General features: G+C 41.2%; 1 protein-coding gene across 2 annotated transcripts in view; it reads left to right on the forward strand.

Annotated features, from left to right (window-relative positions):
- ankfy1 (ankyrin repeat and FYVE domain containing 1) overlaps positions 1 to 23,483 on the forward strand; it is a 93,355-nt gene extending 69,872 nt beyond the window's left edge. For both annotated transcript variants that reach the window (XM_073053827.1, XM_073053828.1), the window contains 6 exons: positions 1,471 to 1,618; positions 5,291 to 5,381; positions 7,131 to 7,255; positions 9,670 to 9,816; positions 10,728 to 10,818; positions 17,618 to 23,483. In XM_073053827.1, the coding sequence (XP_072909928.1) occupies positions 1,471 to 1,618; positions 5,291 to 5,381; positions 7,131 to 7,255; positions 9,670 to 9,816; positions 10,728 to 10,818; positions 17,618 to 17,750 (735 nt within the window). In that variant the 3' untranslated portion in view covers positions 17,751 to 23,483. The remainder of the gene's footprint in view (positions 1 to 1,470; positions 1,619 to 5,290; positions 5,382 to 7,130; positions 7,256 to 9,669; positions 9,817 to 10,727; positions 10,819 to 17,617) is intronic.
- Positions 23,484 to 24,328: the final 845 nt, after the last annotated feature.

Here is a 24,328-nt window from a genome sequence, read left to right on the forward strand (position 1 = left end):
GAGGCAGGATTTATGAACATTTGGAGAGGCATAATATGATTACGAATAGTCAGCATGGCTTTGTCAAAGGCAAGTCATGCCTGACGAGCCTGATTGAATTTTTTGAGGATGTAACTAAACACATTGATGAAGGTAGAGCAGTAGATGTGGTGTATATGGATTTCTGCAAGGCATTTGATGAGGTACCCCATGCAAGGCTTACTGAGAATTTAAGGAGGCATGAGATCCAAGGGGACATTGCTTTGTGGATACAGAACTGGCTTGCCCACAGAAGGCAAAGAGTGGTTATGGACAGGTCATTTTCTGCTTGGAGGTCGCTGACCAGTGGTGTGCCTCAGGGATCTGTTCTGGGACTCTTTGTGATTTTTATAAATGACCTGGATGAGGAAGTGGAGGGATGGGTTTGTACATTTGCTGATGACACAAAGGTTGGGGTGTTGTGGATAGTGTGGAGGGCTGTCAGAGGTTTCAGCGGGACATCGATAGGATGCAAAACTGGGCTGAGAAGTGGCAGATGGAGTTCAACCCAGATAAGTGTGAGGTGGTTCATTTTGGTAGGTCAAATATGATGGTAGAATATAGTATTAATGGTAAGACTCTTGGCAGTGTGGAGGATCAGAGGGATCTTTGGGTCTGAGTCCAATGGGTACTCAAAGCTGCTGTGCAGGTTGACTCTGGTTAAGAAGGCATACGGTGCATTGGCCTTCATCAATCATGGGATTGAGTTCAGGAGCCGAGAGATAATGTTGCAGCTATATAGGACCCTGGTCAGACCCCACATGGAGTACTGTGCTCAGTTCTGGTCGCCTCACTACAGGAAGGATATGGAAACTATAGAAAGGGTGAAGAGAAAATTTACAAGGATGTTGCCTGGATTGGGGAGCATGCCTTATGAGAATAGGTTGAGTGAACTCAGCCTTTTCTCCTTGGAGCAATGGAGGATGAGAGGTGACCTGATAGAGGTGTATAAGATGACGAGAGGCATTGATCGCATGGATAGTCAAGAGGCTTTTTCCCAGGGCTGAAATGGCTAACACGAGAGGGCACAGTTTTAAGGTGCTGGGAAGTAGGTACAGAGGAGATGTCAGGGGCAAGGTTTTTACGCAGATAGTGGTGAGTGTGTGGAACGGGCTGCTGACGACGGTGGTGGAGGCGGATACAATAGGGTCTTTGAAGAGACTCCTCGATAGGTACATGGAGCTTAGAAAAATAGAGGGCTACGGGTAAGCGTAGGTAATTTCTAAAGTAAGGTCATGTTTGGCACAGCATTGTGGGCCAAAGGGCCTGTATTGTGCTGTAAGTTTTCTATGTTGCAAAGCAGTTATTCACTCACACGTCGGTTTATTATTGGTACTGAGCAGTCTGTGTTCATAACTTGACCCTGCTTTCTTTCAGCTGCAACCAAACTGAATCTGGATTTGATTGTCACTTGCAGTCTATCATCCTGATGTTCTGTTTCCTGTGTTCCAGCTACTTGCAGGGGCCAAAGTGAATGAGTTGACAAAGCACCGTCAGACAGCCCTCCATCTTGCGGCCCAGCAGGACCTACCAACTATCTGCTCTGTGCTGCTGGAGAATGGTGTGGAGTTTGCTGCTGTTGATGAGAATGGCAACAATGGTAGGGGACTAGCAGTGATTGATTTCAAAAGGCAGTGAGCTCATATGTTTTAACATTAGCTTTTGCATCACTTTATCAGCAAAGCAACAAGAAAAACACAAGGTTCAAGATTGTTTAGTGTCATTCCTCGTATGCAAGTATAAAGGACAACGAAATAGTTGTTACTCCAGATCCAAGGCAGCACCAAAAAAATACCAAAGATAAAGAATACAGTAATAATTTAAAAAACACAAATACATAACATACTTTGTATACATAGAACACACACAAAATGCTGGTGGAACACAGCAGGCCAGGCAGCATCTATAGGGAGAAGCACTGTCGACGTTTCGGGCCAAGACCCTTCGTCAGGACTAACTGAAAGGAAAGATAGTAAGAGATTTGAAAGTAGTGGGGGGAGGGGGAAATGCGAAATGATAGAAGACCAGAGGGGGTGGGATGAAGCTAAGAGCTGGAAAGGTGATTGGTGAAAGTGATACCGAGCTGGAGAAGGGAAAGGATCATGGGATGGGAGGCCTCGGGAGAAAGAAAGGTGGGGAGCACCAGAGGGAGATGGAGAACAGGCAGAGTGATGGGCAGAGAGAGAGAGAGAAAAAAAAACAACTAAATATTGTCAGGGATGGGGTAAGAAGGGGAGGAGGGGCATTAACGGAAGTTAGAGAATTCAGTGTTCATGCCATCATCAGGTTGGAGGCTACCCAGCCGGTATATAAGGTGTTGTTCCTCCAACCTGAGTGTGGCTTCATCTTGACAGTAGAGGAGGCCACGGGTAGACATATCAGAATGGGAATGGGACGTGGAATTAAAATATGTGGCCGGTGCTCCCGGTGTGCTTCACCTGTGAGTCGGCTGGTGTGGTATACTGCATCCAGTGCTCCCAGTGTGGCCTTTTATATATTGGTGAGACCTGACGCAGACTGGGATAGTGTTTTGCTGAACACCTACGCTCGGTCCACCAGAGAAAGCAGGATCTCCCAGTGGCGACACATTTTAATTCCACGTCCCATAGCATCTGCAGATTTCTTCGTGTTTGTATACATACATTGCACATCTATAAAGTGACACTAGGCACAGGAGTGTCTGTACATGGTGGGGGGGTGACTGACAGGAAATGATAAAGCAGTGGTGGTGGGGTAGGTTTGTGGATGGAGATGTTGATCAGCCTTGATGCTTGGAGAAAGTAACTATTTTTGAGCCTGGTGGTCCTGATGTGGGTGCTACATAACCTCCTCCCTGATTGGAATGAGACAAATAGTCCACGAGCAGGGTAGGTGTGTTTCTTCATGATACTGGCCTCTTCTAGCACCTTTCTATATACATGTTCTTGTTGGGCTGTTTTGACTACACGTGTAGATCCTTCCTGTCTGCCGCTGTGTAGTTTCCGTCCCATGAGGCAATGCAGCTTGTTAGCATGTTCTCTACTGTGCATTTGTAGAATAACATGAGCTTAGATGTGCATGGTCCAGCCCTCCTCAGAAAATAGAGGTATTGATGATCTTTTCTGATTGTGCAGAATGTGTTCTGGGACATTGAGAGGTTGTGTGAGCTATGCACTCCCAGGAATTTAAACTGCTTGTGGTTTCTGCCGCTGTGCTGCCATTGTAAAGAGGGGTGTGAGTGACGAAAGTTCTATTGAAGTTGATAACCATCTCCTTTATCTTGTTGACATTGAGGAAGAATTTATTTGCCTGGCATCTGGCCTCTAGGTCTTCCATCTCCTCTCTGTAGGCCATCTCATCGTTGTTGATGTGCCCTATTACAACCTTGTTGTTTGTAATATTTCCCCTGGCTGTTCCTATGATAATGTGATCACTTAGCATATCAGAGTAAGACACATGATCAGTGTGAGTCAATCCTGGAGGAGGAGATTGAGTATTCCAGGTCCTAGGCAGCTCAATGGACTGAATTTAGTGATGCTTAGGAAACAGAGCAGGAGGAATAGGGAGAACAATTGTCTTGTGTTTAATGCTTCACCATAACATGTATTCACACAAGCAAACACTGCTCAGCATTTGGCCACATCTCTAAGTTCTTTGAGATTTTAATATTTTAACTATAATCTCTGTCAAGGGCTTTAAGATGTACTTGAGAACAAGTGGTTCATTCAAAAAAACAGTGAAGTTACTGATCAGCAGCCAACGTTCTGGGCCATTGATTTAGAAATGTGTCTCTGAATCCCACCTTGGTCACTGGTGGATTTAAGAAATTAAATTGGAATTGTTTTTCTTTTTTTTTAAACTTTTTTTATTGTTTTCAAATAGTTACAAAATAAAAGTGTATGAGAAAAAAAAATGTTACCCAGCCCCCCTCCCCTTAACCCCTCCCCCCTAACATCCCTAAAAAAAAAGAAAGAGAAAAAAAAAAAGGAATGCCTGGATATTGGAAGATCCCCACACGCTCCACGGAGTTTGTAATAACTTTAGTGTATGCATTTATTTCTTTCCCCAAGTAACCAATTATTTCATCTTCGGAGCACCTATATATTTAATCCTGTCTTTTGTAAATAAGGGCGCCAAATTTTCAAAAATGTTTCATATTTATCTCTTAAATTGTAAGTGATTTTTTCAAGTGGAATACAGCCATAAATTTCGTTCTTCCAACGATCTATACTTAGATATGTATCCGATTTCCAAGTCACTGCAATAGCTTTTTTGGCTACTGCCAATGCAATTTTTATAAATTCTTTCTGATATTTATTCAATCTGGATATCGGTTTTATCCCTTCAATATTACCTAGTAAAAGTAATGTTGGGTTGTGTGGAAGTTGTAGGAATTGTTTTTCATAGTAAAAGTGAGCAACATAACCATAAAGCTCTGTAATCATGAAACCATTGGACAGTGGTGAAAACATGTCAAGATCACTAATCTTCTTCAGAGAAGGTTCCTTCAGAAATGTTCTGAGTCCAGAACCATTGGCTGTTGCTGTTAGCTGTCTCCATGGATGGAAAATCACCAACCTTGCCAATGATTCCCACTTGGTGAATGATTAACAATGTTTGCAGCACCATGTGATTACCACAGAGACATAACTGTTGGAATCAGTCTCACTGGACTGCTGGAAACAAAATGCTAGTTGAACTCGACAGGTTCAGCAGCATCTGTGGAGGGAAATGAGCAGATGTTTTGAGTGGAGACCCTTCATCTAATCTATCCTCATTCAACCAGATTTTCAGCAATCCTACCTCTAAAATCAAGGAGAAATGTTGCATTTTGGGGATCAAGAGATGAATAACCAGTGTTGAGAAGGAAATTTCTGAAAGATGTCAAATTGTGGAGTGAAACTCTCCTCAATATAGAGCAATGCTGGTTTAACCATTATTACTAGATTTCCAGTATTTTCCATTACCTCTATTGTTTGTTTAATTAAATTATTACTGCTAAGTTTAGGCACATGAGTTACTAATGTAGGGAGTTAAAACAATTTTGATAACTGAGGATCTGTTGCTGTCCAGCTTTTTGTTAGTGTTAGTAGCCCAATGATTCACCACTGGAGTGCACTTCAAGTTCACATTAGACAATTTTCCAAAGCAGTCCTGATGTGTGTAAAAATTACAGGTAGGTTGTAGTTGTAGAGATTTTGTATTAGCTGCCATCTCAATGGGACTTTTACATTTTTGGTGAGTTTATGCTTTCCAATAGCTTGACTGATCAACCTCATTACATTTTTTCCAGCCCTTCACCTGGCAGTTATGCACGGTCGCCTCAGTGTGGTGCGTGTTCTCCTAACGGAGTGCAGTGTCGATGCTGAAGTTTTCAATCTGAGGTATGATCGGTTGGACAGAGTCATCTTGAGGAAAATGACTATTCTGCTTGCCTTTTCACTGACACATTTTCATGAAGCCTAATGCAATTCAGATGTCTCTGACTTGGCTACTTAAGCAACTTGCCTAAAGTATAGTCTTTAACTTCTATTCCTTGTGAGCATACATTTCTAAAACCATGAGTTTGCTTTGTGGTAATGAGAGATGTTTTGTAAATAGATTAATGTGTAAACTTTGAGGTTAGTGATCTCTGGCTTACTCCCAGTGCCATGTGCTGGTGAATCCAGGAACAGAAATGTTCCAGGCCAGATGAATTTGTGGCAGAAATTCAGGTTCTCTTTGGGGTAGAGGCAAACTGTATAAGGGAGAGTGGTTGCACTTGACTGGAGGGGGACAGGCATACTAAGGAGAAGTATGCTTTGCCACCAAAGGGGATTTAAACTAGGTTGCCAGGTGTAGGACTTGAGAGGGAAGTCAGTGAGAAGCAACTTGAGTGTATAAGCTTAGCAATCAGGATGGCAGCGTTCACAGTAAAAGGGCAGGTAGGATCCCGGCTTTAAATTGCTTCTATTTCAAAGCGTGTAACTTGACAGGTAAGGCAGAAGAATTCACTGTAGGTTGCCTCTGGGGACTGGGTTTTTGTGGCCATAACTGAAACATGGCTGAGAGAAGGGCAGGATTTGCAGCTCATTGTTCTGGGACAGAGGAAAAGGTAAAACTGGAGGAATTGTGGACTTCTTGATAAGGGAAGACATAACAGCAATGCTTGGAGAGGATATTCTTGGATCATCTAATGAAGCCATTTGCGTGGAACTTGGAAATGAGAAGGGATGGTAGGCTACTTTGTATACCCACCCCATACAAATAGTTTGTGGGAGCTTCAGGAGCTGATGGGTACAGTTGCAATACTTAAGAGGTATTTGGATAGGTACATGGTATTTGGGAGGGCTTGGAGGGTTATGGGCCAAATGTCAGCAGCTGAGACTAGTTGGGAGGGTCCTGTGGTAGGAATGGACCAGTTGGGTGAAAGGGCCAATTCCCATGCTGCATTACTCCGATATTTTGCTGTAGGTAGTTGAGTAAACCATGCTGGAAAGGTAGACACATTGACCTAATAAATCAATAGACAAAGGATTACAGACATTCAGCAATAGGTGAAGCATTCAGAAATGGATTATCTGTTCTGGCTTTCTACTTGAGATTCTACTATCTCAATATAGAATTGAACTGATCCTTTTCCACCTGATGGCAGGAAATGGCTGAGAGCACTGGATGCAGCAAAGTTGATCAACATCCTGGCTGTGGCACTGATAGATTGTGCTTCAGAACAAAGAACACCAGTTGTTTTCATACATCTACCCAACAATGTGAAATACTTTCCATGTGTACCTTCACAAACTGTTTGCAAAATTTGCAAACACCGTCATCCAGGATAAAGCAATCTGCTTGAGCAGCACCTTAAATGTTAACATCAACCAGCAAATTTCACATCCCTTCAAGGAGTAAAATAAACACGAGTACCTGTTCCTTGTGTTATCCCATTAGATTTTGAGTGGCAATGAACAAGGTTTGAAAAGGTGAATTTTTGAAACTGTTTTCGCCAATATACTAATTCACTTAGAGGAAAATGAAGTTGTACCTAATATTGGCAGCAATAACTTTTGGCTTCAAATCTCATGGCTTCTGTGTTCATCTGTCAACTGTTATTTGCATTCTACCCATTTCCCCGTCCCCCCTCCCCCCCACTCCAGGGGACAGTCACCTATGCACGTATTGGGACATTATGGGAAAGAGAATGCAGCAACTATCTTTGAGCTCTTCTTGGAATGTATGTCTGATTACCCACTGGATAAGGCAGATGCTGATGGGAACACAGGTAGGTGTTGAATCAGAACGAGTGCAGCGACAGTAAAATCCTTAATCTGGATGCTGAGGGCTGCTAGATTTACAGAGTGATTGTGGTGTTCTTTTGTAACCCAACATTCTCCTTTTTTTTAGCTGGTACACAGTATTTCTCAATGAATCCAGTTCTTGTGCTTCCTCTTATCTCACGGGATTCAATGGAAAGTACTGTGTACAAACTTTTTAAAAATGTTAAAAGAATGCTGGGGTATAAAGGACCAACACTCAGTGAGTTGAGAAGCCTTTCCAAACAGTTTAATAGTGGGTTATCAGTTTCATATGTATTTTGATTATATATATCATATTTTAAGTATCAGTGGTTAATTTTTTCAGGTTTCCTAAATTTGTAAATAAGAGATGCTGTCTGACTTGGGGCTCATTTTTTCCGGTCAGAACTTTATAAGGGTCACTGAGCTGGAGTTGCCCTCTTGGATCTTTTGAATTTGCTGGTGACCTGGCCATCCTGCCCCTCTGATTGAGCGACCTAGGAGTTGTCTTGTAATCTGTATGGGAATCAACACTTGGGGGAGAAACTAGGCAAGTGATCTAAGGAAAAGAATGCAATTGGGAAAGATCAGTTGGAAACACAAGCATCTTAAGTTTGTAATATGGGAGTTTGAATCAGAAGTGAAATGAATTGAATGGTGTTTGGAAAGCAAAATCAAGATGAATCCATCCAGTGGTTTCTGGTGCTTGTTGCCCAATTCCTGTAAAATATATATTGTGCACCTGTATACAGTACATCTCCCTTCTATAGAAGTGATGCAAAGCAGCTATGAGGTCATGAACCCATCAGATTACAGAAGAGGAGGTGTTTGCTGTCTTGAGGCAAATTAGGATGGACAAATCCTCAGGGTCTGAGCAGCAGGAGGCAAGTGCAGAAATAGCAGAGCCCCTAGCAGTGATACTTAAACCAGCCTGAGCGACAGGTGAGGTACCGCATGATTGGAGAATAGCTAATGTTCTTCAGCTGTTTAAGAAAGACTCGAAGAAGAAACCAGGAAATTATAGGCCAGTGAGTCTGACATCAGTAATGGGAAAACAATTGGGAGGTATTCTAAGGAACGCAATATGAGTACTGTACTTGGATAGACAGCATGGCTTTGTGCGTGGTACTTTGTCTAATCAATCTTATAGAGTTTCTCGAGGAAGGTTGCTGAGGGAAGGCAGTGGATGCTGTCTACATGGACTTCAGCAAGGCCTTTCACAAGGTCCTACATGGGAAGTTGGTCAGGAAGATTCAGTCACTTGGTATTCAAGACGAGGTTGTAAATTGGAATAGACAGTGGCTTTGTGGGAGAAACCAGAGAGTAGTAGTAGATGGGTTGCCTCTCTGACTGAAGGCCCGCGACTAATGGAGTGCTGCCGTGATTGATGCTGTGTCTATTGTTTGTTATCTACATCAATGATCTGGATGATAATGTGGTTAACTGGATCAGCAAATTTGTGGCTAACACCAAGATTGGGGGCTTGGTGGACAGTATCAGAGCTTGCAGTGGGATCTGGACCAGCTGGTAAAATGGCAGACGAGTATGAGGTGTTGCAGTTTGGAAGGACCAGTTAGGATAGCTCTTGCAGAGTGAACGGTAGAGCACAGGAGTGTGGTAGAGCAAAGGAATCTGGGAATACAGATCCAGAGTTCATTGAAAGTTGTGTCACAGGTCAATGGGCTGTAAAGAAAGCTTTTGGCACATTGGCCTTGTAAATCAAAGTATTGAGTACAGGAATTGGAATGTTATGCTAATGTGTAAGATGTTGGTGTGGCCTAATTTGACATATTGTGTCCAGTTTTGGTCACCTATCTACAGGAAGGGTGTAAAGGTTGAAAGAGTACAAGGATATCGCTGGGTCCAAAGGACCTGAGTTATGAGGAAAGATTGAACATAGAAGATTGAGAGGGGTTTTGATAGAGGTATGCAAAATAATGAGAGGTGTAGATAGGGTAAATGCAAGCAGGGTTTTTTTCCCACTGAGGTTGTTGAGACTAGAAATAGAGGTCATTGGTTAAAGATGAAATCTTTAAGGGGAATATGAGGGGAAACTACATCATTCCGAGGCTGGTGAGTGAGTGGAATGTGTTATCAGCACAAGTTGTGGATGCAATTTTGACATTTAAGAGAAGTTTGGTACATGAAGGGGAGGATATGGAGGGTTATGGACTGGGTGCAGTTCGATGGTACTAGGTAGTTTAAGTGGTTTGGTATGGACTGGATGGGTCAAAGAGCCTGTTTCTGTGCTGTAGTTTTCTATGACTATGACATGGTATAACTGAGCCCTGGGTCATGTGGAGTGCTTTTATTGCTGTATTCTTAAATCTCTGAATAAAATTATGTTGGGATCAACATAAAACATAATCATAATTATGTTTTGGTTTAATTTCATTGACAGTCTTGCTTTTGGCCTACATGAAGGGAAATGCCAATCTATGTCGAGCCATTGTGCGAGCTGGAGCCCGTCTTGGTGTCACCAATAACCAGGGAGTCAACATCTTTAATTACCAGGTGGCCACAAAGCAGCTGCTCTTTCGGCTTCTAGGTAACGTGTCACCAATTGCAGAGCTGGGTTTTATAACGTAGTTTGTGCCATTTTAAATGCTGGAACCGAGTGATCAACGGAGGGAATGGAATGTGGTGACCTGATTTTCCTTTTAGTCTATTGGAATTTGAATCACAAACTGATCTAATGTGCTCAATATTCAGGTATTATAAAGACTCACCTGGTCATTTTGCTAGCCTGTCATTCATGTCCAATTAGTCTCATTCTAGTGAAGCAATAGTCATGCTATAGAATTAGACCAGCCTGTAACATGCTTCAATCCAACAGCAGGGATAGATCCACCAGAGATGGCAGCACTGAGTTGTCATGAGGGAATGGCACCGTGTGTCTTCAACATAGACTTCTCACATGATGTATGAAATTGTAATGTGTAGGGTCAAACATGCTCCGTGATTATTACTTATTGCCTTAGGTCGATCGGGTCTATGACACCTCCCAACAGAGCCATTCCCTTTGGTCCCATTGGCTCTCTCCACATGTGTTCTCTCCTGCAAGTAGCTATGTCCCCGTGGCCATCAACACTTCTGAGATCTTTGTCACTTACCAACACCCAGGAGTAATTTCCAGCATCCAGTTAACCTACGAGGACATCTTTGAGATGTGGAACTCTTCTGATGGAGGTTCCCACACCCGAAGTGTTAATTGTTACTCGTTTCAAAGATGCTGCCTGACCAGAATTTTTCTAGCATTTTTTTTATCGATTTAAGTGTCTGCAATTTATTATTTTATATTAAGTTTCTGAAATATTTGGGTATCATCTAAAGATGTTGATAAAATTCATTCAAATTATGGGGAAGGGATCTGTTCTAGACTCACGTTTAGAAGTCCCACAGGGATTCTACAGTGGCCTTGAATGCTACCCAGTTGCTGATTTTTGCATCTGGTTTCAGACATGCTGTCCAAGGAGCCTCCATGGTGTGATGGTTCCAACTGCTTTGAGTGCATTTCCAAGTTTGGAGTGACTATGCGCAAACACCACTGGTGAGTTTTGTTTTGCTTTAACTTCCAGTATATTTCACTAGTGTGGCAGTGTTAGGTGAAGCTGGTTTGTGCAACATCAATGAACTGAGGACTCTTTGGCATAGGTGATTGTGTGTTTTTATAGCACTGGAGCAGGAATTGACCCTCAGAAAAACTATTCACCATAGCGAGTTGCTTACCGTTCAATAATCTGATCTTTGGTTTCAGTCCATTTTCCTCCTAGACCTTCAATTTTGTGGCACTATGCAAAAGTAACTATCTTGACCTTGAATCTATTTAATGAGCATCAACAGCTCTTTGCGGATTAGTTCCAAAGACTTGTAATGCCCAGAAAAGATAAGTTCCATTACTTTCTCGTGAGATGGTGATGGTGCTTTACCCGGAGATGGTGCTCCAGGTCCCCCACAAGGGAAATGTGCTTGCAAAACCATCATGGGTACTAACCTTCCCACCATCCAGAACATCTTCAAAAAGGCATCCATCATTAAGGACTCCCACCACCCAGAACATGCTCTCTTCTCGTTACTATCAGAGTGGGGGTACAGGTGCCTGAAAAAAACATATTCTATATTTTGGTAACAGTTATTTCCGCTTTGCCATCAGATTTCTGAAGGGACAGTGAAGCCATGTACAGTACCTCACTGTTTTTGCTCTCCAGGTACACCAAGCTATACTAACCTCCTCTAAAACAGGAAGTGCCAGGCATCTGAACACAACATTCATTAGTCTGACACCAATTTAAAATCTGCTTTTCTGTTGGGCCTGTTATATCTTTCCCTATTATATTCCATTTGCCATCTCACTTAGCCTTTCTTTGTGCATTTGAAGACTTTTCCTCTCCAAACTTGCTTTTCTTCCAAACTCTATCAGTGAATGCAGATTCATCACACAGTCCTTTACGTATAATAATGATTCTAAGTAATTGTGACCTCAGTGCTGATACCCTGCTAGTTAAAACTAGTCCTCCAGAAATTTACTGTTCATCTTAGCTGTTTGATGTTTGACATTTCTGCCCTGAATGAAAGACTCGGTTGCCTCTCAGAACGTTGCCTCGGCTTTAAAAGGATCAGTGTTTATAGTTATTACGATTTTTATTTAATTGTTGATTTTCTGATTTTCTCTTTCCATCAGTTATTTGGTCTTCAAGGATCATCTTTATTCACCATATACATCTACGTGAATTAGTAATTTGCTGTGGTGTGTTGTTACCACATGCAATAGAAAACAATAATTATAATAAAGAGTAATATATTTTCAATGTAAACACTTTAAACCGCTTTTTATAATGCTGCTTACAGTGCAGCACAGTGACTGAGGTAACAGGGTGTGGGTGTGGCTAACTGGAATGGTTGATTAGATTAATTGCTTGGGGGAAGATGGTGTGAAGTTTGTTTTAATAGCCCTTTTGCACTTTCCAGAAGGGAGCTTTTGGAAAAGGCATTTTGCTGGGTGGGTAGTGTTTCTTGCCTGTTTCATTGTCCTGGACATGTGCAAGTCCTGCAGTGATGGTGGACGGCAGACAATGACCTTTTCTGCTGACCTGGCATTTCGCTGTGTATTGTGAGAGGATGCTGCACCGAACCAAACAGTAGTGGCTGATGTGATGATGCATCCTTACATCAGTCATTTACTGGTTTTCAGACTTCTGAATTCTCAAACCTGCCTTTTCTTTTGAATCTAATACCATTTTAGACATAAATGGATTCCATCTGTACATTGTTATTCATGTTGAATATGATTACTGTTGTCAAGCCATTTTCTAGTTTTCCAAAAACTATCACCAAATCTCCCTTCATATCATCAAGTTTAAAAACTACTTTTGGTTCCAAGTGTCTCACTTTCATTCAGTTTAAGAAGTTGATATTTTGATCACTCCCCCACAAAGAATTTGGACACTTCTTGAATAACCTCCCCATGACTGGACTCACAACAACATATTCTTGGGGAAATGATGCATTCAATGAACTTCAAGTCTACCTTGGCCAGTTTAATTTGGCTATTCGATTTGAAGATTAGAGTAACCCATGATTCTTGATTACTTTGCATGTTCCTTAATTACTTTACGGCCCTATCTACCTGTACACCAGTTTGAATGATTATGGGCCTGTATTCCCAGATCCCTTTGTTCTACCACACTCCTCAGTGCCCTACCGTCACTGTGTAAGATCTACACTAGTTGGTCCTACCTCTCACTTGTCTGCATTACATTCTATCTGCCATTTTTTCAGCTGATGCAGATCCCTCTGTAAGCCATGATAGCCTTCCTCATTGTCCACTACACCCTAATCTTGATGTCATCTGCAAATTTGTTGATCCAGTTCACCACATTATCATCCAGATCAATGATATAGATGACAAAGAACAACAGACCCAGTGCTGATCCTTACGGCACACCACTAGTCACAGGCCTCCAGTCAGAGAGGCAACCCTCTGCTACCAATGTCTAATCAAATTTACAACCTCATCTTGAATGTCAAGCTACTGAACCTTCTTGACCAGCCTCCCATGTGGGACCTTGTCAGGTGCCTTGCTAAAGTCCATGAAGACACCATCCACTACCTTGTCTTCATCCACTTTCCTGATAACTTGGAAAAACTCTGTAAGATTGGTTAGACATGACCTGCCATGCCATCTACCTTAATCAGTCCATATCTATCCAAATACTTATTTATCTGGTCTGTTAGAATACCTTCCAATAACTTTCCCACAACTGATGTCTGACTCACTGGCCTATAATTTCCTGGTTTATGTTTAAAACCACTTTTAAACAGTAAAACAACATTGGCTATCTTCCAATCCTCTGGTACCTCTCATGTTGCTAAGAATGATTTAAATATTTCTGCTAGGGATCCAGCAATTTCTGCATTTGTCTCTCGTTACGTTTGAGAGAACACCTTGTCGGGTCCTGGGAATTTAAACACCCTGATATGCCTCAGGGTAGTAAACACCTCCCCCCATAATCTGTCCAGGGACTATGAAGTTGATGCCACTTTGCCTCACTTCTATAGACTGTGTCCATCTCCTGAGTAAATACAGATGCAAATAATTTAAAATTTCCCCATCTGGTTTGCCTCCACACATGGATAACTATTTTGATCTTCCAGAGGACCAATTTTGTCCCTTGCAGTCCTTTTACTCTTAGCATATCTGTAGAAATCCCTTGGGATTCTTCTTCACCTTGTCTGCCAGAGCAACTTCATGTCTTCTTTTAGCCTTCCTGATTTCTTTAAGTGTTCTCTGTACTACTTGTACTCCACCAGCACCTCAATTGGTTCCTACCTGCCTGTACCTGCTGTAAACCTTTTTTTTCCCACTTAACAGTGCCTCAATGTCTCTTGAAAACCTTGTTTTCAAAAACTTGTTATCTTTGTCTTTTATTCTGACAGGCACATACAAGCTTTGTACTTTCAATTTCATTTTTGAAGGCCTCCCACTTTTGCCAGAAATCAGCCTGTCCTAATCCACACATTACAGATAATTTCTGATACTATCAAAATTGGCCTTTCTCCAATTTAGAATCTCAACCTGCAAACCAGACCTACCTTTTTGCATACTTTGTAATTAATGATGGTGTGATCACTGGATGCAAAGTGTTCCCCTACATAAACTTCTCTCACCTGCCCCGTCTCATTCCCTAAAATTTCCTTAATTCTTGAACTTAATCCCCTGACTAATGATGGTCAATGTACCATCAACCATCCTATCTACTTCCACAGCAGCTTTGAGGTACAGTGCTTGTTTTAAAAAAAAGTATTCTCTTCCTCCCCCCACCACCCCCCGGAAGTTTTCATGTTTTATTGTTTTACGACATTGAATCACAGTGGATTTAATTTGGCTTTTCTTGACTCTGATTAAACAGAAAAAGCCTCTTTCATGTCTAAGTACAAACAGATCTCTACAAAGAGACCTAAATCAATTACAAATATAAAACAGAAAATAATAGAATAAGTATTCACTCCCTTTAATATGACACACCAAATCATCACTGGTGCAGCCAATTGGTTTTAGAAGTCACAGAATTAGTTAAGTAGAGATACCTGTGTGCAGTCAAGGTGTTTCAATTGATTGTAGTAAAAATACACCTGTAACTGGAAGGTGAGTCAATATCTTGTCTTCATGATGTTTTTGCCAAAAGAGCACTCCAAGCAACTCCATGAAAAGCACAAGTCAGGAGATGGATACAAGAAAATTTCCAAGTCACTGAATATTGCTTGGAGTACAGTTAAATCAATCATCAAGAAAGGGAAATAATATGACACAGCTGTAAATCTGCCTAGCGCAGGCCATCCTCAAAAACTGAGTGACCATGCAAGAAGGGGACTAGTGAGGGAGGCCACCAAGAGACCTATTACAACTCTGGAGGAGTTACAAACTTCAAAGGCTGAGATGGGAGAGACTGCACATACAACTGTTGTCCGGGTGCTTCACCAGTTGCAGCTTTATGGGAAAGTGGCAAAGAGAAAGCCACTGTTGGGAGGGGGTTGAAGAAATAAACATAGAAACATAGAAAGCCTACAGCACAATACAGGCCGTTTGACCCACAAAGCTGTGCCAAACGTGTCCCTACCTACCCAGGCTTTACCCATAGCCCTCTATTTTTCTAAGCTCCATGTAGCCATTCAGGAGTCTCTTAAAAGACCCTATCATTTCCACCTCCTCCGCCATTGCGTTTTTAAAAAAAAACTTACCTCTGACATCTCTGTACCTACTTGCAAGCACATTAAAACTGTGCCCTCTCATTTCAGCCCTGGGGAAAAGCCTTTGCCTATCCACACAAACAATGCCTCTCATTATCTTGTACACCTCTATCAGGTCACCTCTCATCTCCAAGGCTGAATTCACTCATGAGGCATGCTCCCCAAGCCAGGCAACACCCTTGTAAATCTCCCCTGTACCCCTTCTATGGTTTCCATGTCCTTCCTGTAGTGAGGTGACCAGAACTGAGCACAGTACTCCAAGTGGGGTCTGACCAGGGTCCTATATAGCTGCAACATTACCTCTCGGCTCTTAAACTCAGTCCCACAATTGATGAAGGCCAATGCACCGTATGCCTTCTTAACCACAGAGTCAACCTGCATAGCATCTTTGAGTGTCCTATGGAATGCTCTCATGAAATCTCGGCTAGAGTTTGCCAGAAGGCATGTGGGAGACTCTGAAGTCAGCTGGAAGAAGGTTCTGTGGTCTGATGAAACCAAAATTGAGCTTTTTGGCCATCAGACTAAACTCTATTTTGCTGTAAGCCAAACACTGCACATCATCAAAAATACACCATCTGTACCATGAAGCATGGTGGTGGCTGCATCATGCGGTGGGGATGCTTCACTGCAGCAGGCTGTGGAAGGCTTGTGAAGGTACAGGGTAAAACGAATGCAGCAAAATACAAGGAAATCCTGAAGGAAAATCCGATGCAGTCTTTGACTTGGGAAAAGATGAGTTTTCCAGCAAGACAATGACCCCCCCAAGCATAAAGCTAAAGCTACACAGGAAGGCTTAAAAACAAGAAAGTTAATGTCTTGGGGTGGCCAGGTCAGAATCCAGACCTCAATCCAATTAAGAATTTGTGGCTGGACTTGAAAGCGTTCCCATGCAATCTGGCAGAGCTTGAACAGTTCTGTAAAGAAGAATGGGGGAAAATTGCAGTGCCCAGATGTGCAAAGCTGATAGACCTATCCACACAGACTCAAGACTAGTTGCTGCCAAAGGTGCATCTACTAAACCCTGCCTTGAAGGGGGGTGAATACTTAGTCAATCAACTATTTTGTATGTAATAATTGTAATTAATTTAATCACTTTGTAGAGATCTGTTTTCATTTTGAAACAAAAGATTCTTTTTTTTGTTGGTGTCAAAAAAGTCAAATTAAATCCAGTGTGATTCAATGTTGTAAAACAATAAAACGTGAAAATTTCCAAGGGGTGTGAATAGTTTTATAGGCACGGTATCTATGGACCTGGACCACAAGATTCTCTGTTACTCCACATTCTAAGAATCCTGCCATTAACCTTGTACTCTTACCTTCAAGTTCGAACTTCCAAAGTCTATCACTTCACAGTTCTCCAGATTGAATTATTTTACAATGATTACTAAATTCCTGACTTTTACACTGTTGCTTCATTTAAAGTGCACTCTGACCGCTTAATTTGATTAATTTTGATGCATATATAGATGCTTAAATAATTTCAAGACCACCTAGCTGAGTGGGGTAGCATTCTTATCTCCTGAATGAGGAGATTCCAGCCATTTGATCATAAAATCTGATGGTCCCCAGAATGCCATCAAAGGAGTATAACAGCACTGGACTGTTGCCTTTCCGATGAGAGGTCAAAGCAAGTTGTCTGAAAAATGGAAAATATCTTTAGCTATGGATTACTTATTGGGCCCTGCCCTGAGAGAGTAACTCTTCAAATGGTCCTTATGCTATTGTCTGTTTGCTAACAGTGTTTTTGAGACGTTGTTTACTGGCTGCTACATTTCCCAATATTACAACTATTCTTCAACAGTAGTTTGTAAGTGCTTGGAGTGATATGGATTTGGAAATGGAATAGAATTAATACAACCCTTAACTGATTAAAGGTGGTTGTTTCTCTTGACCATATTTTTAAAATATTTTAGTTAATGAAATGCATTTATTTCCCATTTCACTACAGTAAAAAGATTTGTATTAAACTGTTAAAAGCAGCCAGGAAATAAGATGGTGCCATTCAAATTCAACAGTTGTAAAAATGTTTACCAGATGAAAACAATGTTGTGCTCTTTCCAGGAACTGCTGACTCTTGATACGATTACCCTTTTTCTTCACAGCCGCCACTGTGGACGATTGCTATGTCACAAGTGTTCAATGAAGGAAATTCCGATCATCAAGTTTGATTTGAACAAGCCAGTGAGGGTGTGTGACATTTGCTTCGATGTCCTGACACTGGGTGGAGTCTCTTAGTACTTATTAGTGGCTCTGCTCTTCCATTTTGTGTTTTACCAGCACTACACAATGCCTTTCCAGCAACTGGAAGCTCCAATTGGACTAGCACCTTTAAAGAGAAGTCTAAACACTTGAAGATTGAATTATATTACTCGGTTTGAAATTATGTTGTTTGATTGTAACAATAGATTTGGTATTATTGAATGAACAGATACTTAGCCAGGTGAATCGTTCAGAGTTGAGTGCAGGTGCTTCTGGCTGGGGTTAGTATGACCCTATTCTTACAGGGTTGTATGGTAGAAATATTCAGGACCTGGTGTTGTTTCAAATGAACACCCTTCAGTTCTGTTAAACCGTATTTTTAAAAATCTTCCTCATTAATCAGATGTAACGCTGTTCTTCCTTCTGCTGCTCTGTTCAGAATGTATTCTTAAAAGCCCATGTGAAGTTAAACGTGGAACAGTATAGACTAATGCAACCCCTATTGGCTGTCCACTTCTCCACATGGACTGTATCTGGTAACTTTAATATTTATTTCTGTTAATCCTGTACACAGATGACAGCAATTGACTTGCTGATCTGGATCTGTGGGAAGAAATTGGTAACACTAATTTATTGTACCAGTTGAATGGCTATCCATTGAAAAAGGGAAATGGCACATATTTGAACCAAATGTATAGCCATCTATGTGGTAGAATATGGTTTCTTTTAAACTGGAACAACATAGAATAGCATTTTAAATCTGCTTAGTACAGTATCAAACTAGTACATTATCAGACTAACCTTTGTGAAGCTAATTCTGCTTATCATTGTAACTGAACAGAATTTTCATAAATATCCCAGTTTTAGTTCAGTAGGTCCTTTCAATTAGATTCCCATTATATGGAGAAATACAGACTGTGGCTTATTCTAGTGTCATAGCATCCAGTAATTAATGTGCTCCTACTGGTATTCTGGGGATTGGTTTGCTGTGAAAGACTTGTATCCAGCTACTGCTGGGTGCACACAAAGGACTAGATAGCATCATCTCGGAAGCTTTAGTCGCAAAAGACTCAAGGAAGTCATTTGGTATGTGTGAATAATATTTGGACATCCCCAAAGGAGAGAATGTTATACTTTGATAACCATTCTACCATAAAGCCACTAGTTCAAGGATTGCTGCATAATGTGCAGTGAAAATTGTGTAAAACATTTCAACATGCTGTACTTTATGCAGTTTGTGCTACGCTATATAATGCTTTAAAGCGTTTTGGCAAAATTTCCTGCTTCGTTTCATTGTACCTAACCCATTTGAATATGAAGCCTGGTGCTCTAGGCTGAATAGTTAATATTGATATCCCATGTATAATTCTGTTATACTCTGTTTAATATTGTTTGCTCTGCTCAGATTGACAGGATGAAGGGTAAATTAGTCCTTTTGGAAAGTTTGTATTCATTTTTTGGTTGAAATCAGCAACTTGTATTGAATAACATTCCATCTGTAATATGATGTTGGTGCATTTGTAATGCAGCTTGTGTGCCTTGTGAAGCTGCTTATATAATTAAACTATCAGAAGCTTATGACTAACAGCAATTGCTTTGATCTAATGTGGTAGTGTTGAATTCCCTTTGAAATAAAGTTTAATAACGGGGTAGATTCAGGACACTGTTTACTTGAGTGGAATATTTTCCCTTCGTTGGTGAAACAAACTGTACTACCAGCTTATTTTACTAAATTACCCAGCATTATATTCGTGTTGAGGCTTGCCAGAAACAAATGCCAAGCTCACTTGATTCATGCAGAGTCATGACAAAACAGGTCCATTTTAGTATATTCTAAGAGCATTTGATTTCAAGTAACCTCTATCCAAATAGTCAGGGCTTTGATGCAGATGCTGGCCTGTGAAACTGCATCTGATAAAAATGAATGGTGTATCAAAAATCACAAGGAGGATTTCATCCTCCCAACCAACATATTTGAAGACTGATTTAATGCCTGTAAAATGTATTCTGCTGTTTATTGATGTGGTGGTCATTTAGACTGATGAACAGAAGCAGCTGATTTTTGATTCATCATTTGGAAGGGTAATCAGTCAGCATCTGGACATTAGCCATGATCAACATCCTCAGTGATTGCTGTTAGCAGACAGATGAAGTTTGTAGCCAGTTACAGGGTGGTATCTTGGTGTGAATGACTGCCCATTAGGTCAGCAATTGCTTCTGGAGCTCAAATTGCAGCAAAAGCACCAACATCTTATTCCATCTACTCCCTGCTGTTGCCAGTGCCTTTTGTCCTTGGTCTCCTGCGTAATGAGTAGTGTCAATCCACTGAGGACAGCGTCTTGCTAAATCTCAACGTCACATGCTCAGCCAAATGTTCTCCAATGAGCAGTGCTCTACAAACAAATTCACAAATACTACATTTACTTCAAAGAACAAATCAATATATCGAGATCTGTTTGAATAGCAGTGCTCATGAGTTAGGAATTTGGCTTTTTCTTCATTTTTCAGTATTAGAAGATACCTGTTTTGCACTTACATTTAAACTTGTTGCACAATTGTCCTATAATAGTGTGTTTATGTATGTTTACAGTGTATAGATGAGTAAGTCTGTGCAGCAACATTGATCCAATATGTTGCTGCCAGTGGTGCTTGGGGATATGGTAATCAATATAACTATCTTTGGGAACAGAAGCCTGCCTCTAATTCTAAATAAAATCTGTAATTCTCAGTCATAACATCAAAGGTGGTCGCGGACCAGTATCAAAATAGATGTGGCTCGAGCCATAGATCAGTGTTACTTTAATGAGTAAACCTGTGAAATGTCAGAACAGCTATGTGTGCATTGGAAACCACAACAATCATGTCTTTATATATTTAGTCAGTACATTTAATAACTTGTATATGATTACCTATGTTATATGGAAAAAATACAGATTTTGCAGAATTGCAGTCATTTCCTGTTCATTTGAACAGTAGACTTTACACTGTGCTTGAATTTGGCTGGGTGTCAATCTATGACAGCATTCATTTGAGCTGGGGTCAATAATTAACCTTCCCTCAGCTGTGATTGTGTGATGGTCAGTACAATCTCTCCCATAGGAATGGAGTAAAAAATGGGTGCACACGTGGCAACAGACTACACACTTGTCTGGAAAGATCATGCTGCACCACCTACCACAAAATCTAGGCTGCTAGTCATTAGTTCTATGTTGTTCCAGAGAAAAAGGCACCTGAGTGGTTTACAAATAAGCAGGAAAATGGGGACTAAAGGACCAATTTTTTTAAAATGCTAATTCTATTTAATGCAAGAGACATAGCTCCAGCTTTACTGAAATTCAGGTTGAAGTTAAATATGTTGGTATAGTAGCAACTCTGATCTCAAACCTCCGCTGCCTTGCAGCTGTACCCACTCATGGAGAAGGCTTCGGGAGTAAACCCCGAGGGAAAAATCCAGAGCTGGAGTCCCTAAGGCAGGTCTACACTGAGTCCTATGCTGCTGGTACCAAGCTGTATTGCTCTAGACCGCTTGGAGGCAATATCCATGGTCTACTCTTGAGTGACTGAGGCCCTCACTTCATAGTAGCAATCCTGCAAACTTGAGTATGGTTCAGTGCTAATGTTTGAACTATTCAAAGTGCCAGCTTCAGCATAAGCCTTGTCTATCAGCATAGGTCACAGAAGCATGTAACAACTCTCGCAGGATGTGACTAAACACATTGAAGAAGGAAGCAGTACATGTGGTGTATATGGATTTTAGCAAGGCATTTGATAAGGTACCCCATGCAAAGCTTATTGAGAAAGTGAGGAGGCATGGAATCCAAGGGGACATTGCTTTGTGGATCCAGAACTGGCTTGCCCACACAAGGCAGAGTGGCTGTAGACGGGTCATATTCTGCATGGAGGTCGGTGACCAGTGGTGTGCCTCAGGGATCTGTTCTGGGACCCTTACTCTGATTTTTATAAATGACCTGGATGAAGAAGTGGAGGGATGGGTTAGTAAGTTTGCTGATGACACAAAGGTTGGAGGTGTTGTGGATAGTGTGGAGGGCTGTCAGGTTACAGCAGGACATTGATAGGATGCAAAACTGGGCTGAGAAGTGGCAGATGGAGTTCAACCCAGATGTGTGACGTGGTTCATTTTGGTAGGTCAAATATGATGGCAGAATATAGTATTAATGGTAAGACTCTTGGCAGTGTGGAGGATCAGAGGGATCTTGGGGTCCGAGTCCATAGGACGCTCAAAGCAGCTGCACAGGTTGACTCTGTGGTTAAGAAGGCATATGGTGTACTGGCCTTCATCAATCGTGGAATTGAATTTAGGAGCCGAGAGGTAATGTTGCAGTTATTTAGGACCCTGGTCAGACCCCACTTGGAGTACTGTGCTCAGTTCTGGTTGCCTCACTACAGGAAGGATGTAGAAACCATAGAAAGGGTGCAGAGGAGATTTACAAGTATGTTGCCTGGATTGGGGAGCATGCCTTATGGTAATAGGTTGAGTGAACTCAGCCTTTTTTCCTTGGAGCCAAGGAGGATGAGAGGTGACCTGATAGAGGTGTATAAGATGGTGAGGGGCATTGATTGTGTGGACAGTCAGGGGCTTTTTCCCAGGGCTGAAATGGTTGCCACGAGAGGACACAGGTTTAAGGTGCTGGGGAGTAGGTACACAGGAGATGTCAGGGGTTAAGTTGTTTTTTTTACTCAAGAGTGGTGAGTGCGTGGAATGGGCTGCCAGCAACGGTGGTGGAGGTGGATACAACAGGGTCTTTTAAGAGACTTTTAGATAGGTACATGGAACTTAGTAAAATATAGGGGTATAGGTAAACCTAGTAATTTCTAAGGTAAGGATGTGTTCGGCTGAAGGACCTGTATTGTGCTGTAGGTTTTTTGTTTCTATGTTAACCACCAGAGCATTAGATGTGAAACCTGATGCCTTTGCCAGAGATTATTCTGCAATCAGAGTGAATTACATCTAAGCGTTAGCAGGACTTGTGCAGAGGCACTGTTCTGTTCCATCATTAATGCTGACGAGCTTCTGAATTGCTTTGAGGTCATGAAATATGCTATATAAATGCAAGCTCGAGCATGAGTAAATTTGTAAATGGTATTTGACAAGGATGCATTCGAAGTCTTCCATCAGTGATCAGGAGGTGTTTAAGACCAGAAATACTGTGCTGAGTGTGTCCAAGTTGTTCCGTTCAATACACACTATTCAACAGCTCATTAATAAACCAAAGGTAAGCCCTGCAGATGCTAGAGATCCAAAATAAAAAGAAAACTCTGGAAATCAGACTAGCTGAGTATTTCCAATACTAATTAGATTGTTACCTGTGTACCATTCCCCCCCCCACCCATTAACTGAAGTCAAATGATAATCTACTAGATTAATGGAGCACACATCATATAATAAAGCAATTTTTACATTCGCTCTACTTCTGCAAAGGAATCCTTGCTGTGCATCTGCCTAATTCCATAACTAACACATGAAACTATTACATGGCTGTTCACCTGCAGTTGCAGGTGATGATCACTATGCTATGATTGTCCAGCTGGAACCTGAAAGAAGAAAAGCACAATTCATAGTGTGAACTGTCTCGAATGTGGCATCCACACATCCTGCATCTTGAAAATGAGGGGAGCTTAGGAGGAATTAATACTGGAAGTTTTTAACATGCCCAGATTTTCAGTGTACAGTTCAGCTTCATCTTGCTCTTGAATCAATTTTCTATTAAACTTTTTTTTAAAGTTGCTACAAAACTAGCACTTTTCCGAGTTGACTGGTTAAGTGGTTTTCCTTTGAGTGATGCTTGCTTTCTTTCTTAAATCCCTTCCACAATTGCATGCGATGTTGTTATGACATGCAGATAATCTAGCCAGGGAAAGGGGTATACTACATAGTGGAGAAATAAACCTGGCCAGGTAATTGGAGTTTAAGTGGGGGGAGCATTTTGGGAGTAGTGATCATAACTCTTTACAGGTGGCAGTGTTTAAGGATTAGACTGGACCTTGGGTGAAAGGCTAATGATAGACATTATTAGGTAGAAGCCATGGTAAGTAGCTTGAGAGCAATTATTATTGGGCAAGTCCACGTCAAACTTGGGACTTGTTTAAAAGTCAACTAGTCAGAATCTAGGACCAACATGACCCTATGAAGAAGACAAGAATGACAAGATTGAGGAGCTTTGATCAGAGAAATCGAAATATAGTTGAAAAGAAAAGGGTCGAATATGTAGAATTCAGGAAGCTGAAACTGGAAAGGGCCTTTGAAGGAAGCACTAGAGTTAAGTGAGACCATATAATTTCCTTTAGTGAGCAGAATTAAAAGTGAATTTTAAAGCATTTTGTACATAAATAAAAATGTGATTATTAGTGAGATGGTAGAACCACTCAAAGACAAAGTAGTTTGCTTGGAGCCAGAGGAAATAGATGAGTACTTGATGTACTAAATGAGTACTTTAGATTTGTTCTTACCAAGAAGGATGTGGAAAATAGCAAGATGAGGGAGGAGTATATTGATCTTCTAAGGTACGCTGATATCAAGTAGGTATTGCGTCTCTAAGAGCATTAAGGTAGATTAGTCAAGTCCTCAGGGCCTGCTGGAATATATCAGAGATTAT

The sequence above is a fragment of the Hemitrygon akajei genome, chromosome 8 (genome assembly GCF_048418815.1).
Source record: "Hemitrygon akajei chromosome 8, sHemAka1.3, whole genome shotgun sequence".
Taxonomy (NCBI): Eukaryota; Metazoa; Chordata; class Chondrichthyes; order Myliobatiformes; family Dasyatidae; genus Hemitrygon; species Hemitrygon akajei.